Raw genomic sequence first — 18,134 nt, forward strand, 5'->3', positions numbered from 1 at the left:
AGGTGTCATCCTTAAGCACTGGTATTTGAACCAGGAATTTCTGCTTCAGGGAGTGCTATTCCTGCTCGTAGGGAATTTGTTGTTGTTCAATCAGTCACTCAGTCGTGTCCGACTCTTTGCGACCCTGTGGACTGCAGCACGCCAGGCTTCTCTGTCCTTCACCATCTTCTGGAGTTTGCCCAAGTTCATGTCCAATGAGTCGATGACACCATCCAACCATCTCATCCTCTGTCTCCCTCTTCTCCTCCAGCTTCAATCTTTCCCAACATCAGGATCTTTTCTAATGAGTCGGCTCTTCACATCAGGTGGCCAAAATATTGGAGATTCAGCTTCAGCATCAGTCCTTCCAAAGAATATTCAGGGTTGATTTCCTTTAGGATTGACTGTTTTGATCTTCTTGCTATCCAAGGGACTCTCAAGAGTCTTCTCCAGCACCACAGCTGACCAGATGGTGAGGCCAGAGCCAATGCTTGGGCAGGTCTTTTGTCTTCTGGGGTCAAAACGCTGGCTAATGTGAGCCTTTTATCGTTAAATTGACTCATCAGGGTCATCAGAATCAGCTCATGGACAGGTTCCAGACACACAGTAGGCTCTTGGTGAGCCCCACCCACCATCCCCCCGCCTTTCCCCCTCCTTGGGGCGGGGACAGGTTAATACTAACCTGGCTGCCTCTGGCCCCTCCCATGCAGAGCCGCCTGAGAACAGGACCAGCAGGTAAGCCAGCAGAGCCTGGCAGGCGGCTCAGGTCTGCTAAGGGCAGAGCAGCAAGTACCAGGGGCCAGTCCCTGGCAAGGATCACTGGGCACCGAGGTGGGGGCACTAGTCTGGGGACGTGGGTGCCCCACGGCCTTTCCCCTAATTTCAGCTGCTGGCTCAGAGGCCAAGGGATAGGAGGGAAAAAGGGCCTCCTCCCCTGTTGGAGTTGGTCCGGTTGGAGTTGGGGCAACCTGAGCCGGCTGGGTGGACTCCAGACCCGCCCCCTCCCCAGGCCAAACGAGTGGGCCCCTACAGACCTCTGCCCGGCTGCATCTCCATGCCACTGGGACATCTAGACAGCTGCTCCTGCCAGGTGGGGGCCGGAGTCTCCCCTGCCTGGCACCGGGACCGGAGGTTGGGATAGGCATTGAGGGGAGGAGAACCCAGCCAAGGTCAGCCCCGTGGGAGGGCTGAAGCCCTTCCAGGGCTTGGGAGAGGGGTGAGGGAGGAAGGGAACTCATGGTCCACATTGGCTGGCTGCGCTCCCATTATCTTCTCGCTTCCTCCCTGAAGCAAAGCCCTAAAAGCCCGGGCATCTTTAGACCTTTGGAGACTCCAAGACCCAGAGAGTGCGAGCAGCTGGCTTGACAACGCACAGCCGGTAAGCACAAGCCTGGCTGAGCAGGGGGTGGACAGGGGGCAGGCAAGCACTGCTTCCTCCCTGGGCCTGGTTCCTCCACGTCTGTGAGACAGGAATGCAGAGATGGGATGAGGCTCAGGGGAGCCGGTGGAGAGGACAAGTGAAGGCCTCTGGATGCACGTGGACACAGGGCGCCAGGGCGGTGGCTGACCCGGGCCAGGCCTCCAGCACACCCAGGCCTCTCCCCTGCCTCCACCTCCTGCTCACTGCAACCTCTGCCTTTGGCCTGCCTCTGTCTTTCTTTCTGCCTGCTTCTGCTTCTAGCTTTTGATTCTTTCTTTCCTTCTATGCCTCAGTCTCTGTCTTTTTGTCTCCACCTCTTCCTCTAGGTTTTTTTTTAACTGTCTCTATCTCCCTGTTCTGTTCACTCAATACCATCTCACTCCTGCCCGGACCACATCCTCACCCCTCTAGTCTTATTAGGAGTCTGGAACCTGGGGTAATATTGACTCAGACCCTTGTCTGGGAGCGGTGTGTGGCCAGCGCCCATGCTGTCAGCTGGCACTGTCCGAGCTGCCCTGGCTGACTTAACCCCCACGGCTGAGGCAGGCAGGTTCGCAAACCAGGTGGCCATCTGGACACTGGGAGAGAGGACAGGGCCAGACTCACATGGGAGAAAGCAGCACTCGACAGATAGACACAGAAACTCCCGTCCTTGAGCTGATGCCCAGTGATGCCATAAAGAAGAGAGCAGAGAGCAGGTCAGTGTAAGCTTAGAGGCTTGGGCTCTGATGGTCAAGGGTGGACAAGGCCCTTCCTGCCAGTGGGGGTGTGCTGGCCCCTGACCCCTACTCCCTTCACTCCCTTGGGCCTGGGACACAGCTTTTCATGCAAGAATCTGAAGGAAGGAGACACCTTTGTCTGAGGCTGTCCTTCTGGCTTCACTGTCTGTTTGCCCACCTGCTGTAGGAGAATGTCAAGGGTCTCATTTGAAGCCTTAGGTTTCTGGTTTCCCACAGTCGCCAAAGGGCCTGGGAAACAGATGTGTTTGGAGTCTCTCCCAGGTTTGTCCAGGGCCTGGATCGCATGTCTCTCCCTTTTCCAGCCCAAGTGCTTCGGGAGGCTAGAGGTGAGTGGAAAGGGATCCTGCTCAGCTTGGCCCCTGAAGCTGGTCTCTAACCACCTCCCCTCCAGGGCCCTCCTCACGCTGCTTAAGAGGGCTGGGTCCGCAGATATACCTGGGCTCAAACCTCAGCTCTCAGTTGACTAGCTGTGTGACCTCAGCAAATGACTTTCCCTCTCTGAGCCTCGGTTTCCTCATCTATTATATTAAATGTAGACAATTATCACACTTTCTCCAGGATTGTTGAGAGGACTTGACGGATAATGTGTGTAAAGTGCTTAACGCTGGGCCTGGGGAGACAAGCAGTAAGAAATGGCGGCCGTTGTTCTAGCGGTTACTCTTGGCACTGTTTTTATCTTTTCCCCCTTGACAACTGCACCAGCTTTCTAAGGGGTTAACAGGCTTCATCCCTGATTCCACCCTGGTTCTCCATTACTGTCCTCACAACAGCCAGCATGATTCTATCTAAAGTGAAATTAGAGCTGGCCCAGCAGGGGAGATTTTTGACTCAGAGGAAACCTCCAAACTCTTGCCTACAGGGCCCCATGTGACCTGGCCAGTTCCTCCCCCTGGGACCTGCGATAGCCACATCAGCCTCCTGGCTGTGCTTTCCACACCAAGACCTGTTTCTGGCTGGGCAGACAAGTGAGGCCCCACCCCAGGGCCTTTGCACTTGCTGTCCCCTCCCCCCACTACTCTTTCGCCTGACATGGCTCACTCCCAGGCTTCCTTCAGGTTCCCTCTGCCAGCTGCCCTCCCCGACTGCCTGCTCCCCCTGACAGCTCCTTCCCTCCACAGCCCTTATCACCAGCTGACTAGCTCGATGTTCCTACTTTGCTTAGCGACTGTTTCATCCCACACTTTCCTGAGAGCAGAGATTGTGTCCAGCACATAGCAAGTATCCAGTGAATACTGGGTAAATGAATGAATAAGAACTGCAAAGCCACTGTAAAACAGATAACAGAGATATGCACTTTTAAACAGTATCCCCAGCACTCTTTGAGCCACTCCTGAGATCTCTGAAGCCACCCAGCCTCGGCATTGGCAGGTACCTCTGCCCAGGACATCCGCCGTCCACTGCCATTGATGCTCCAGAAGCACATGGCACTTAGTGTGGCTCCTGGGAATAAGCCAAGGCAGGGGAGCCATAAAGGAGATGGGTCACGCTGGGCCATAACACCACCATGACTTTTTTCCAAATAGAGACTTGTAGAGCCAAATCACTTCCCTCAAAGTATACAGCTGCCTGCCTCAGGACCCAGAGAACTCATCTCTGTGGGCCATGGGGACTGGGGCTCTCAGTGCATGGGACCCATTGCACATAAATAAAATTCAGGCCCCTTACCTCCCCAGTCTGCCCTCTGCTCCCCATTAAGCCCACTGTTTCAGCCACACTGGCCTAGGCTGCCCCAGGACCTTTGCACAAGCTGTTCCTTCTGTGTATATGTTCTTTGGAGTATTTTTATGATGTTTTTAATTTTAAAAAATATTCAAACATTTAGTACAGCTGAAATTGATTTTCTTTTGATGGAGCGGGGACTGGGTAAGAGATAAGAAAGAGATTCAGCTTTATTTATTTTCCCCAAATGACTACCCTATCTTATGTTCTTACTGGTTCTATGTAGGAAAACTACTTATTTGTAAATGTGTAACTGGCCAGGTTGCTGACCTCATAGTTTTATAGCTGTTCAGGTGATAAAAAGGTAACCATCTTCTGCCAATTCCCCTCCTCCCTTTAATTATTTACTTATTACTCCTTAATAGGCATACCACTTATTGCCTCCTCTATATCCTTGCTTATTTTATACCTTCTTCTGCTCTCAAGGCCTGAAACAGTGAGTCAGACCCCACCATTTACTATTCTTCTGTCCGTCTCTCCTAGCATGTCTGAGGCTTCTGGAGAAAGTTATTCAGAATACAGATATTCACTACTGTTTTGACTCCATTATGAATCAGTCTTTATCAATATAAACTGAGTCTCAGTTTACACTTTTGATTTTTGCTATCAGATTCCATAGTGAGAGTTACCGCTCCCTCCCTCCGTGTCTCTCTCTCTTTCCCTGCATTTTTTTCTGGAAGACCTTCGCCCCACACTTACTCCTAACCTGTTCCTTTTGGTATCTCTTTAAGGTGTGTCTCAACAACTCATTTCGTTTGATTTTGGGTTTTGATCAGATCCTAATTGAGGCAGGACCTGACTTTCTGAGTCAGGGCATTAATAGTAAATGAGATCAATGTATTCATTAGTTTTTGCTTACCATCACTGGTCAGTGCACATTCTTGAACATATATCTCTGCCCAATTAGCCAGTGTTTTGCTATTTATAAAAAATAAGAGTGGCTTAAACAATGTAGAAGCTTATTGATAACAACACTAAACAAGCAAAATGGTATGAGCGAATGCTTTCACTGTTCACCTGAAACTGTCAAATCATTGTTAATCAGCTGTATCCCAGTACAAAATAAAAGTTAAAAAAAAACAAAAAACAAGCAAAATAGCCCAGCAGGGGGCAAAACAGGGCTGGTATGGCAGTTCTATGCCTGAGAGGGGGTCTAGCCTCTGTCTAGCCCCAACACCATCTCCCATTTGTGCAAAATGGCTGCTGGCATTCTGCCTATCACATCTAAATTCCAGACAGCAGGAGGAGGAAGAGCAAAAGAGCACATTTCCTTTAAGGAGATTTTTTCAAAGTCTCTTACACCCTCATTAGTGTTAGTGTTAGCCACTCAGTCGTGCCCAACTCTTTGCGACCCCATGGACTGCATCCCACCAGGCTCCTCTGTCCATGAGATTTTCCAGGCAAGGATACTGGAGTGGGTTGCCATTTCCTTCTCCAGGGCATCTTCCCACCCCAGGGATCGAACTCCGGTCTCCTGCACTGCAGGCAGATTCTTTACCGACTGAGCTACAAGGGAAGCCCCTACAACCTCATTGGCCTGGTCTTAATTCAAGAGCCATGTCCAGCTACAAAGGAAGTTGGAAAATGTAGTCCTTTAGCTCAGTGGCCATCTGTCCAGACAAAAATCTAGTCTTGGTAATAATGAAAGAAGGAAGAGTGGCTGGTGGGAAGCAGCTAGTAACCTTGGTCTTGGAGTATCAACGCTCCATCTTTTCTTTCCTTCCAAAGTGTTTCACTCATCCTAGGCAGAACTCTACCGGAGCTGATGGGGGTCAGCTTTTTTTCAATGAGATTCTGCCTGCTGTATAACAGGTTGTGGTCTCAGGTTGGAGTGAGCAGCCAGCACCTATTTCTGGGTCTCCTTGGACAGTACAGTGAGCTGCTAAGAAGCTATGATGAACTGCTGGCTTTTGAAAGAGGTCTTTTCCCTCCTCCACTCCACTGATCCTCTGGGGCAACACTGCCTCTGTTTTGCAGCCCGTGAGTTACCTGCCTTGGCCAATGTAGGGCAGGAACCTTGCCTTTCCATCCAGCCCCAGCCACTGCTCCCTCCCCTCTACCTGTAGCTCTGCCTCTGCTTTGGCCCATGATGCATCTGGGTCCTGCCGCCCACCCACCTCTTCCTCACACTTTTCTCTGGGGATAGCCCCTGTGTCTTTTCTGCTTGCACCCCTCACAGCACTGGGCACAAAGCAGGTGACTAAAAATCCCTGCTTGTTGATTGTTTAGAGGGAAGTGATGACAAAATTCTGCCTTCAGAAATGACGTGTATTGTGGTATCAGGAAGTGTTCAGGATAACTGTGTTTTTAAATGCAATTGCCACATTTTTTGAAATGGTAATTGTGATCATTAACATGTACACATACGAAGTATCAGGCATCAGTGAGCATTTTGCAGGTTTCATAGTCATAACAACTCTGATGTTGGTACTGGGAGCCTCCCATTTTGTATAAGAGAAATCAGACACCAGAAGTTAAGCCAATTAGTTCAAGGTTGAAGCCAGGATTTGAGGCCAGACATCTGCCTCTAGACACTAGTGCAGCAAGAGCAGTAAGGTGGCTGGAGGCAGTGACCTGAGTCCAGATCTGAGAGAGAGGCCCAAGGTTGGATCCCAGCCCACACCTTGCCCCCTACTAGGACAGGATCCAGGGCAAGCCACATCTTGCTCTCAAAAATGAGGGCTAGGCTTGATCAGGGTTTGCAGTGTATCAGGCTTGGAGGGTCCCGGGTGGGTGCCCTAAGTTAAAGAGGGCCAAGTGTGATTGTTGCCATGTAGGCAAGCTGACCTGGTGTTGTCTTCCAGAATATTCAGGAGAAGCCAGAAATCCTGAGTTTTGTTTGCCAAATCCTTTCTGACTTGCAGACGTCAGTAACTAATTATTTACAACTCACCCCACATCAAAATAACACATCTGCTGCTTGCCTGCAGCCAGTGAGTTACCAGTTCACAAACTGGAGCTAGGTCATCTGTAAAGGCTCTTCCACCACTGTCAGAATGCGAGATTCCAAAGCAGCCCCTGCCCTCCAGGGGTTTCAGTCTCCCTGGCAAATGTACCAGGACACACCCACTCCAGGAAAACCCTGAACGGAGGGGCCTGGGGTCTGGGGCTGGCAGCCAGTGGAGGTTTCCTGAGGGGCAGAGTCCTGCAGAAAGCTGAGATGCAGATGGGTGTGAAGATGGTGCCCCAGCCAGGCTAAGACAGAAGTTTGCCCTCTCTCTGTGGGTCCTCTGGGCACGCCCAGAGCCAGGGCTTGACCTGTGCTGTCAGTGGGGCCAGCTTGCTGGTGAGGAAACAGAGCTTTAGTGACTCGCCTAAGGCCCCCAGACAGGAGGTGGTGAAATGGGACTGAAAGCAGGTCTGGCTGCATTCCACCTCCCAGGGAGGATTGGGTTTCAGAGGAAGAGAGTCTGGGGTTGGAGAGTCAGCTCTATGTACGGGAACCTGGAGAGGAAGTTCCACCCCACAGGGGCTGCCCCAGCATGCTCTAGAAGAGAGACAAGGAGTTAAAGGCTGACCATGTGAGTTGAGCAGAACCAAGAGATCAGGGTCCTGGGGAGAGGTGAGTGGAGCCATCTGCTTCAGAGGACCCAGCCTCTGCAACACTAGCCTCCGGAGAGGCCCTCCACCCCCATAGACCCCACCCCATTCCCCATCTGTAAAAAGGATGTGATTGGACCAGTCAACATTTCTCTCCAAAATGGTACCTGTGCCAGCTGTGATTTCAGGCAGTACCTCCAGGGGAACTTTCTTTTTTTCCTTTAGTAATTTTAATATTCATATGTTAATTTTCGTGCAAATTAGAAAAAAGTAATAACTATAACAGCAAACCCTTAGTGAGCGCTTTCTATGCGCCAGGTACTGTTAAGACAATATATACTCCTTAACGTTGCATCTCATTACAAACCATGAGGTCGATTTACAGAGAGGGGAAATGAGGTAGAGGGAGGCAAACTCAGTCACCCCAAATCATTCAGTAAGCTCAGAGGCAGACCTGGCTTCAAGTTCAGGCAGCTGCCTCCAGTTACTCACTCAACTCTGTGAACAAAGAATGTTGCCTGACATCCCATCTCTACAAGGATTAAGTTGGAACCCACAGCAGTTGACCGTCAGTGCTTCCTGAGGGGCATTCAGGATAGAAAAGCATTCAGCATGAAGCATTCTGTTTCAGATATACAGCCCCCAGACAGTTAAGATGCAAACCAAAGAAAGAATTATTCCAGTGACCCAGACATCCTGTATCTTCCCTTACATTGAAAAGCACTAAAATCATTAACTTGAGCTGAGTTTGTGTCTGTGTCTGTGGGTGTGTGACTGGCATTAATCTTTTACCTAGACTTATGTATGACCACATGTAACTCCCAACAACAAATTCATATATATCCTGGCTCCTCCCTTACCTCTCTGGGGCAGTTCCTCAGACCTGAGAGGCTGTCTTCCTGGCTATAATCTTCACATTTCTATTGCTTAGCCGCTCAGTCTTTCCGACTCTGGGACTCTATGGACTGCAGCATGCCAGGCTTCCCAGTCCTTCATCTCCTAGAGTTTGCTCAAATGACTCATGTCCATTGAGTCATTGATGCCATTCAGCCGTCTCATCCTCTGTCGCCCCCTTTTCTCCTGCTTTCAGTCTTTCCTAGCATCAGGGTCTTTTCCAATGAGTTGGCTTTTTGCATCAGGTGACCAAAGTACTGGAGCTTCAGCTCAGCATCAGTCCTTCCAATGAATATCAGGACTGATTTCCTTTAAGATTGACTGGTTTAATCTCCTTGCTGTCCAAGGGATTCTCAAGAGTCTTCTCCAGCACCACAATTTGAAAGCATCAATTCTTCGGTGTTCAGCCTTCTTTATGGTCCAACTCTAATATCTGTACATGACTACTGGAAAACCATAGCTTTGACTAGATGGACCTTGGCTGGCAAAGTGGTCTCTCTACTCTTTAATATGCTGTCTATGTTGATCATAGCTTTCCTGCATAGGTCCCTGAATAAAGCTGAAACTCACTGCTCTTATGTTGTGAGATGCTGATTTTTTTTTTCAGTTGACAAACCCTCTCCACTGTTTTTTCTTAGACTGAGGGTAACAGCACAGGTGGTGTGACACAGGTAATTGGGAAGGTAGTAAAAAAAAGGATAGGCTACCCACTCCAGTATTCTTGGGGTTCCCTAGTGGCTCAGTTGGTGAAGAATCTCCTGCAATGCAGGAGACCTGGGTTTGACTCCTGGGTTGGGAAGATCCCCTGAAGAAGGGAACAGCTACCCACTCCAGTATTCTGGCCTGGAGAATCCCATGAACTGTATAGTCCACGGGGTTGCAAAGAGTCAGACACGACTGAGCGACTTTCACTTCACTTTACTTAAACAGGTCACAGCATGGCTCTAGAGGGCTACAGCCAGGCGGTCTCCAAGGGCCTGTCCAGAGATGGAGCTCTATAATTTGAGAAGAAGAACTCCAGACTGGAATTTTATATCAGATAACCATATTTTTGTAACAGATAGTGTGCTGTGTTTACATGGTTCACAAATCAAAATTATATAAAAAGATCTACACTGAGATGCTGCAAACATCCCAGCAGTTTCTATGTGTCCTTCAAAGTCTGCTTTGCGCAAATACAGAGAACATATTCTTCCTCCTCTTCCCCTAAGTCCAAAAGACCATACACTGTGCACCTACCTTGATGTTGTTCACTTATCCACTCAGCCTTGAGGCCTGTCACCATCCACCAACCAGTGAGCTCTCCCACCTCCCTCTCTTTGTAACAGGTGTGTGCTATTCTAACAGGCCATCATCTCTTCCACTAGCCTCTCTTCTGTGAATGGCACAAAGGTTGTCTCTTATGTTTTGCTGTTATCAACAAGACTGCAAGCAATAGTAACCTCGTGTATAACTCATGGCTTTGGAACAATCTCACAGTGAGAAATGGAGTCACTGTTGATTGACATTTCCCATGGTGAATGAAGGGGACGGTCTAAGACTTACTTGTATTTTTCCCTCTGAACTGTTCATATCCTATGTCGACTTCTCTGTTGGGTCTTTTTATTCTTAATCTGCAAAAACTCTTGACATATTAGGAAGATGAACCTTTTGTCTGTGCTTTACATTGCAGTATTTTCGCCCCGGATATCATCTGTCTTTTGATCTTCTTTTTGGTATTTTTTTTGTCATTGTTTGCAGAGGCTGTTTTATTTGCTTTCTTTTGTGTGTTCTAATATTTATGCAGTAGAATGTATTATTGTAGCCACGCATTCCAGGAAACAAATTCACTCAGAAGAACAATGCAGATAGTGGAGTGCAGTTTATTACACCAGCGGGCCCAAGGCAGAGTCTCCTCTTAGCCAAGGACCCCGATCAGTTTTTGTGAAAACCTTATGTACCCTAAATGTACGTGCCCAAACCCACCTCCCCAAATTCCCTGAAACTAGTCTGAACAAAGGAAAAGAAAGATACAATCAAAGTTAACCCATGATTCATATGCCTTAGGCCTAGGTAGTTAACAGTGGACAATTATCAATAGGCCTGTGATCATACCCCAGTAAGCATAATAGAATTTATGATTCTATTCGGTTATACAATTAGGGTATTCTTTTAGGTGAGGGAGAGTCTAGGTACGAGCCCTGGGGCTCTTCCATCTGGGGGGGTCTGGTTTTCCAGTTGGTATGTCATTTCCATAGATACTAGGCATTTAGCTCAAAGTCCACAGTCAGGCCCAAGATGGAGCCTGTTCTGTTTCCTCCTTCAGTATCAAATTTTTCTTTTGTGGACTCTGGATTTAGGAGTCATGATTAGGAAATCTTTCCCTGCTGAAAGGTTAGTTATAAAGGGATTTGTCCATGTTTTCTGCTAATAAAAAGCCAACGTGTTCACGGAGAGGGGAATAATAAGAGAAAACCCTGGGCCCAGAAGCACCGTCTTTTGCTATATGACGCACCTGACATGGCTCACTGATACTCTTCTCTATCAGACACGCTGCAGGCTGATCTGCGGAGGGAGCTGCCTCCGGCCCAGGCGGACGTCACCATGGCCTTCCTGATACACCTGCTGGTCTGCACGTTCGGGATGGGCTCCTGGGTGGCCATCAACGGGCTTTGGGTGGAGCTGCCCCTGCTGGTGACAGAGCTACCGGAGGGCTGGTATCTGCCCTCCTACCTCACAGTGATCATCCAGCTGGCCAACGTCGGCCCCCTGCTGGTCACCCTGCTCCATCACTTCCGGCCCGGCTGCCTCTCCGAGGTGGCCGTTGTCTTCACCGTGCTGGGGGTGGGCACCATCGCCTGCACCCTCTTCGCCTTCCTCTGGAACGTCACTTCCTGGGTGCTGGGCAGCCGGCACAGCATTGCCTTCCTGGTCCTCACCTTCTTCCTGGCCCTGGTGGACTGCACCTCCTCTGTCACCTTCCTGCCCTTCATGAGCAGGCTGCCCACCTACTACCTCACCACCTTCTTTGTGGGCGAAGGACTCAGCGGCCTCCTGCCTGCACTGGTGGCTCTTGCCCAGGGCTCGGGTCTCACCACCTGCGTCAACGTCACAGAGATATCGGCCACCACCCTGAGCCCTGAGACCACCAGGAACATGGACAGCCCACAGGTATCTGGCATCTCTCAGGGTCGTTGCAGATCTGTCCTTGGTCACAAGCAAGATCTTACCAAGGGCTGGTGTTCCCTAGATGTTGGGTGGACCTGTATTCTTGACCCAACAGCACTTCTGATTACCTGGGGGCACTGCTGAGACACACACATATCTAGGGTGGGGCTCCTCTGAAATCCTTGCGGTCGGGTGTATTTTGAAATCTGGAGTTTCAGATCGTAGAACACACTTACCCCACGTCTAAGACAGGGCCTGTGACACGGCAATGGGCACAGCGATCCCCACAGCCCACAGCCCAGGGCATTCATGCCCCATAGGCAGATGAGGGCTATAAACAGCTTCATATCCAGTTCAAATGTTGCTGTCAACCAAGTCACGAAAATATTCTGACTTTCAGAGCCTTTCGGATTTTAGAGTTGCAGATAAGGGATTGTGAACGTGTCTTTATTGAAAAGTCCCCAGGTGCCACTAATGTACAACCGAGCTTGAGAACCACAGACTTTAGACGTTGATAAACGTTTAGACGTTACCCCATGTGTTTACAGCATCAAACTTTCTCACTGGATGTGGGACAATATATGTGTCTGATATGATCCAAACTGCAGCAGTGCAGCAATGGTTGCAAATCGCTGGCCTGGGCTACCATAACAGGCAAGATTTTTTTTTTTTTTTGAGAGTTTGAATTAGTTAATAACATTCAAATGTTTTGAAATTTCACATAAATCTAGATGCATGATATCTCTTGAAAACAGTCACCACAGGGCGCCTTTGGGTGGGGCTGTTCTTCTGTCTCAAGCCAGCCCCATCTCTGAATATGCATATTTTCGGTTGCCAGCCCTGGAGGGCATTGAGTGGGCGGAGCTGTAGCTTCTGTCCTGACACCTCCGCGCTCCTTAAAGTGGGGGCTGCACTGGCGCTGTCAGAGGACACACACAGGCTGATACAGATCCAGTGCTGCTGCCCAGCGAGCGAGTCAGTGTGAGCATATATTATCCTCACCATAGTAGCTGTGCGTATACTATCCATCACTTACATAATAATGATAATGCCTAGTATTTCTTGTATACACACAGACCTCGAAGACAATTGCAGATTTGGTTCCAGACCACCACGATAAAGCAAATATCTCAATAAAAAAGTCACACAAACTTTTTGTGTGCCTATAAAAGTTATGTTTACGCTATATGTCGTCTATTGAGTGTATAATAGCACTGTGTCTAAAAAAAACAATGTACATAGCATAATTTTAAAATATTTTATTAATAAAAAGTGCTAACTATCTAGGAATTTCCTGGTGATCCAGAGCTTAGAACTCAGCTTCCACTTTAGGGGATCTAGGTTCAATCCCTGGTTAGACAATGAAGAGCCCACAAGCTGTGTGGGGCAGCCAAAAAAAAAAAAAAGTCAACTATCATCTGAGCCTTCAGTGAGTCACAATTTTTTTGCTAGTGGAGGGTTTGAAATAATTCAAGAATCACCAAAATGTGACCCAGAGGCAGGAAGTGAGCAAATGCTGTTGGAAAAAATACGAATAGACTTGCTTAACATAGGGTTGCCACAAACCTTCAATTTGTAAAAAAAAAAAAAAAAAAATCACCCAGGGATCTGACTGGCCCTTGTTTTGTCTTTCCCAGGGAGCTAGCAGCACTTTGGTGTCCAAGCTCGCTGGGACAGCACCCTCCGTGATCCACCTGGAAAGCCGTTACCTGCCCGCCAACTTCTCGCCCTTGGTCTTCTTCCTTCTGCTCTCCTTCATGATGGCCTGCTGCTTCATCTCCTTCTTTTTCCTCCAGCGTCAACCCAAGCGCTGGGAAGCCTCCATAGAAGACCTCCTCACCTCTCAGGTCACCCTCAACTCCATCCGGCCACAGGAAGGGAAGGACCTGGGTCCCCCGGAGGAGAGCGGCAAGGCCCAGGACCCTCCGGAGGAGAAGACGGCCCCCCAGCACCTGGCCCACCTGACTTTCATCTACGTCCTGGTGGCCTTTGTGAACGCGCTCACCAACGGCGTGCTGCCCTCGGTGCAGACCTACTCCTGCCTGTCCTACGGGCCTGTGGCCTACCACCTGTCCGCCACCCTCAGCTCCATGGCCAGCCCTCTCACCTGCTTCCTCTCCATTTTTCTGCCTAACAGGTCTGCCCTCACCTGGCCCTGGAGAGCTCGGGTTGGGGGTGCACTTCGTGTCAGAACCGAGAATCCACCGCGCCTACCTATCAGGCTGGAGGTGGGATAGTTAAGAACACGATGTCTGGGGCTCAACTGCCTGGGTTCAAGTCCCGGCTCTGCCACTTGCTAGCTCTGTGATACTGGACGCCTCTCTGGGCCTCAGGAGTCTAATCTGGAAAATGGGGAGAATAATAGATCTTCTTAGGTTGCTGGGGGCTAATTTTGTAAAGCTTTTAGAGCAGTGAGTGCCTGGCGCATGTCAGGTCTACATTCACCACCACTGGCCCATGAGGAGGAATAAGCAGGCAGGAAGCGAGGCTCCTATTTACAAATGGAAACCCTGAGGCTCGGAGAAAGCGTTTGCTCATGTCTAATTCCCAGGATTTGAGTCCTGCCCTCCTGCCTCCGGCCCACACTGGCCCTCTTACAGCTGTAATTCTAGAAGAATGGCTGAGCAAATTGATAAAATACAAATTGAGTCAGCCTAGATCGAGGCCTGGGGTTCCAAATTTTAATAAGCAACCTAAGTGGTTCTGATGCAGGGGCTTCAGACCCCACAGGTGAAACACCCACCTTGGGGTCATGAAATTTTAGGTCCCCCTTGCCTCCCACCTTCTCCTCTGCCCTGCCTGTCCTTACTGCCTCTCAGCCCTGCCCATCCCCACCTGCCATCCCCACCTCCCCTAGTCCTGCCCACCCCACCCCCACCCCCTGCCAGGGAAGGAGGGATCATGAGGATGGGAGAGCCGGACAGATGTCCGTTTGCCAGAAAGCTGAGTTTTCTCCCTTGGGTTTGAAAATTGTGGAGCGAAGCTGGAGATCTCTGAGGGAACAGACCAGAGGCTGCAGATCTGTGGACTCTGAGATGCCCAGAATGTTAGAAATATAGAATCTGAGAGTCCCAGAATCCAAGAATCCTGAGACAGAAAGTGTCCTTAGAGGTAGGCAGCCCTCCACTCTAACCTGTCAGCGTGGATGGGGAGATCCCGGGGAAAAGGCCTCAAATGAAGGATGGTGTCCTCAGTGGTCAGACCGAGGGCTACACGGAAGGTCACCAGTGCCTCTGAGCCGACTACCAGGGCCCACGGATCATGCAAATCTCACATTGTGGACCAGAGAGCTGAGGGTGGAGGGAAGAAGGGTCACCCGAGGCTGCATAGCACACCCTACAGTCACAGTGCCATGATCCAAGCCTCCCACTCATCTGCCCAACTTCCTAGAGTGGGTGCGAGGTGTTGCAGGAGGAAATAGCAACAGCTGCTACCAGGTGGGCCCACAACCAGGGCCAGGCCCTACACACTCTGCTCCCCTGCATTCTCCCAGCCACACAAGACTCATCTCACAGGTGAAGAAACTGAGGCTTAGGGCCCAGTCTTGCAGGAGGAACTGGGATTTGAACCAGGCTTGTGTAGCCCCAGAATCTGTTCTGTTTCTTCCGCTGGGATGCTGGGCTTTGCTGTTAATACTCAGGATGACTTGTGCCAGTCTTGATCTCAGGAACCTCACTGATGCACTTGAACTGGGTAGCCTGGAAGTTTCCACATGGGTCTAACCTCTAAACCTAGAGAAGCTGACCACTCCATGTGGCCCCCTGGAGCTCGAGCTGGGTGGGAGAGTAGGAGCAAATGTTCAGGCTTCTCAGTCCTCCAATCACACCCCAGCCCCCCAACTCTGTCCTAGGTCTCTGCCATTCCTGGGAGTCCTCGCAGTGCTCGGGACCAGCTTCGGAGCCTACAACATGGCCATGGCTGTGATGAGCCCCTGCCCCTTCATGCAGGGCCACTGGGGCGGAGAAGTCCTCATCGTGAGTGTCTGGACTGTGGCGCTATCCACCCCCAACCCCTACCTAGCCAAGGCCTAGGAGACCCAGAGTACAGCTCCTTCTACTGACCAAGTGCTTTGTGGTTACTTGCTCAGGAAGCCCAAGGTGGGTGTGGGGAGGAGGAGGGATGCTCTCAATGGGGAATAGAGGCTTCAGAAGGTTAGTTGGCTGGTCCAAGGTGACAGTGCAGACTCTCCCATGAACGCCACACTCTCCACTGTGTATGGCAGCAGTAGCCTTCTCCCAGTTGCCCCCGACTTGATCATGCTGTGCTGTGCTTAGTCGCTCAGCTGTGTCTGACTCTTTGTGACTCCATGGACTGTAGCCCACCAGGCTCCCCTGTCCATGGGGATTCTTCAGGCAACTTTGGGTTGCCATGCCCTCCTCCAAGGAATCTTCCCAACCCAGAGCTCAAACCCTGGCCTCTCCCATTGCAGGTGGATTCTTTTACTGTCTGACCCACCAGGGAAGCCCAAGAATACTGGAGTGGGTAGCCTATCCCTTCTCTAAGGGATCTTCCCTACCCAGGAATCGAACTGGATTCTCTTGCATTGCAGGTGGATTCTTTACCAGCTGAGCTACCAGGGAAGTCCTGACTTGATCATGGGGGACAGAAAGCTATTGGGTTCTCCTTTATCCTTGGGGAGGTCAACTCAGGGGGGCCATTAGCTCTCCTTGCACTTAGAGGCTATTCCATGGGGTTCTCTTAGCCATGTTAGGTCACCCTAGAGGTGCCCTTTGCCCCTGGGGCTCACCCCAAAGTCACCTTCACTCAGCATCTCTCCCAACGTGTCTCTGCAGGTGGTTTCTTGGGTGCTGTTCACTGGCTGTCTGAGCTACGTCAAGGTGATGCTGGGTGTGATCCTGCGCGATCACAGCCGCAGCGCCCTCCTATGGTGCGGGGCGGCGGTGCAGCTGGGCTCGCTCCTGGGAGCGGTTGTCATGTTCCCGCTGGTCAACGTGTTGAGGCTCTTCTCATCCGCTGACTTCTGCAGCCTGCAGTGCTCCGCCTAAACCAGCTGAAGGGACGTGATCCATCATAAGGCCCCGCCCTCATTACTAACTCCTGAAAACTGGGACATCTCGAGGCAAGGTGTGTGCCCAAGGTCACAGAGCCAGTGGTAGACCAGCAGGGAGGCAGAGTCTGAGTACTTTTGTGTACAACACAAACTCCTCTCAGGAAAGGTGGGGAATAGTATGAGCCTCCCAGGGGACATGGAAATGCAAAGCACAGCCCACCCCAACTCTGTCACAGCGCCTGCTGTTCTAGCTTCTCAGATCTCGTTTTAGCTCTTGAGAGATGACTGTGAGAAATGAACTATTTTCTACCATATCAATAAGCAAAGGATATCACGGCCACCAGCGATTGCAGGTGTCCAACATGAGCCAGTGAGCCCTGAGGAAACTCAGGATGTGAAAACACAGGATACTGGCCCCAGATAGCTGAGGTGCATGTCAGAGGGATGATTTCAGTGAGCCCAGACTCATGCTAAATACATAGAAAAGCGCTGAATTGCTTACCTTGCAGTTTCTGGTTTTCCTTCATAACAGTAATCTATTGATGTTTCCACTACCTGCCCTTTGTGGCCAAACTCCTGTATCCTAGCTCCTCCCCTAACCTCCTCAGAGCAGTTCTCTAGGGATTACTTGAGATGCTGCCTCCCAGGCTTGACGTCCTAAAAATTCCCGCTGAATAAAACATAACTCTTTAACTTTTAGATTGTGAATATTTTTCACGTCGACAACGGTTCTGCAGCACCCAGCTGGATGGTGTTAGAAGGGGAACAGCTGGGAGGGTGAGCCGCCTGTTATAAGCCATGTGACCTTGGGGAAGTCACTTTATCGCTATGTACCTCTGTTTCCTCTTCCACAAAATGTGAATTATTAGCACCTATGTCATAGGTTTGGCACAGGGATAAAAGGGAGAAGCACCCAGCATGTCCTGATCTGATGACCAAGAGTAATAACAGGAGTGACAATCAACAAAGCCTAGAAGTGGCTAGAAGGGTTAAGAGATGTTCCCTTCTCCATATCCTTTCCACCCCTGTTCTCACAGAGAAGCGTCTAGAAAACAGATGGCTAACGGTGGACTCTCTTTTAGGCATCCTGGAGTCCCAGTATGGAGGAACGTTGTACCTCACCTACCCTTTCTTGTTACCCCTGCTGACCCAGGAAGGCTCACTCCTTGGAGAGTAAATGACCTCCTAAGAGGCAGAAGGAGAGGTTTGGGGTGGAGGGGCCACAGCAAGACTCTGAACATGAGTTCCCCCACCCCTTTCACTGGCTGACTCTGAACTGGGAGGCAGTCCTCTGAACTGGAGGGAGGAGGAGAATGGGGAGGAGTGTGTTAGCTACCTGATAGTTTTTGGGCTTTATCTTTTTAAAAATAAATAAATAAATAAAGATATTCCTTGTTTTTACACTAAGGTCATTCTTCCAGAGAAAGTCCAACGTGAATGCCAAAAAAATGTTTCAATATAATCAGCTTTCAGTTGGTGCTAAAGTGAAGGCTGAGCTCAGAAATAAACAGAATCAAGGGCTTAGAGAAGGTCTGATCCTGGGACTTCTTTTCTTCACAGGTTTGTTTTGTTTGCTTACCACCACCCCTCCTTTTTATTTTGAATAGATAATATAAAGTCACATATTTCAAAAATCATAAAATATAAAATGATATTTAGCAAAAAAGAAATTCCATCCCTCTCC

The 18,134-nt window shown here is 49.9% G+C and overlaps 1 protein-coding gene across 1 annotated transcript; it reads left to right on the forward strand.

Moving 5' to 3' along the window:
• The first annotated feature begins 1,213 nt into the window (after window positions 1-1,213).
• On the forward strand, window positions 1,214-17,515 carry SLC52A3 (solute carrier family 52 member 3). Its single transcript, XM_005887929.2, has 5 exons — window positions 1,214-1,357; window positions 10,820-11,442; window positions 13,077-13,576; window positions 15,290-15,413; window positions 16,233-17,515. Exons 2-5 carry the CDS (start codon window positions 10,876-10,878, stop codon window positions 16,443-16,445), a joined length of 1,404 nt encoding a protein of 467 aa, XP_005887991.2. The 5' UTR covers window positions 1,214-1,357; window positions 10,820-10,875; the 3' UTR covers window positions 16,446-17,515.
• Window positions 17,516-18,134: the final 619 nt, after the last annotated feature.

This window comes from Bos mutus, chromosome 13, assembly GCF_027580195.1.
Source record: "Bos mutus isolate GX-2022 chromosome 13, NWIPB_WYAK_1.1, whole genome shotgun sequence".
NCBI lineage: Eukaryota > Metazoa > Chordata > Mammalia > Artiodactyla > Bovidae > Bos > Bos mutus.

What these genes read in the sequence shown, in the direction of transcription:
- SLC52A3 (XM_005887929.2), top strand. Translation starts at nt 10,876, where the DNA reads ATGGCCTTCCTGATACACCTGCTGGTCTGCACGTTCGGGATGGGCTCC. An exon ending in GGAACATGGACAGCCCACAG is followed by an intron (nt 11,443 to 13,076) that starts GTATCTGGCATC and finishes TGTCTTTCCCAG; the next exon opens with GGAGCTAGCAGCACTTTGGT. An exon ending in TCCATTTTTCTGCCTAACAG is followed by an intron (nt 13,577 to 15,289) that starts GTCTGCCCTCAC and finishes ACTCTGTCCTAG; the next exon opens with GTCTCTGCCATTCCTGGGAG.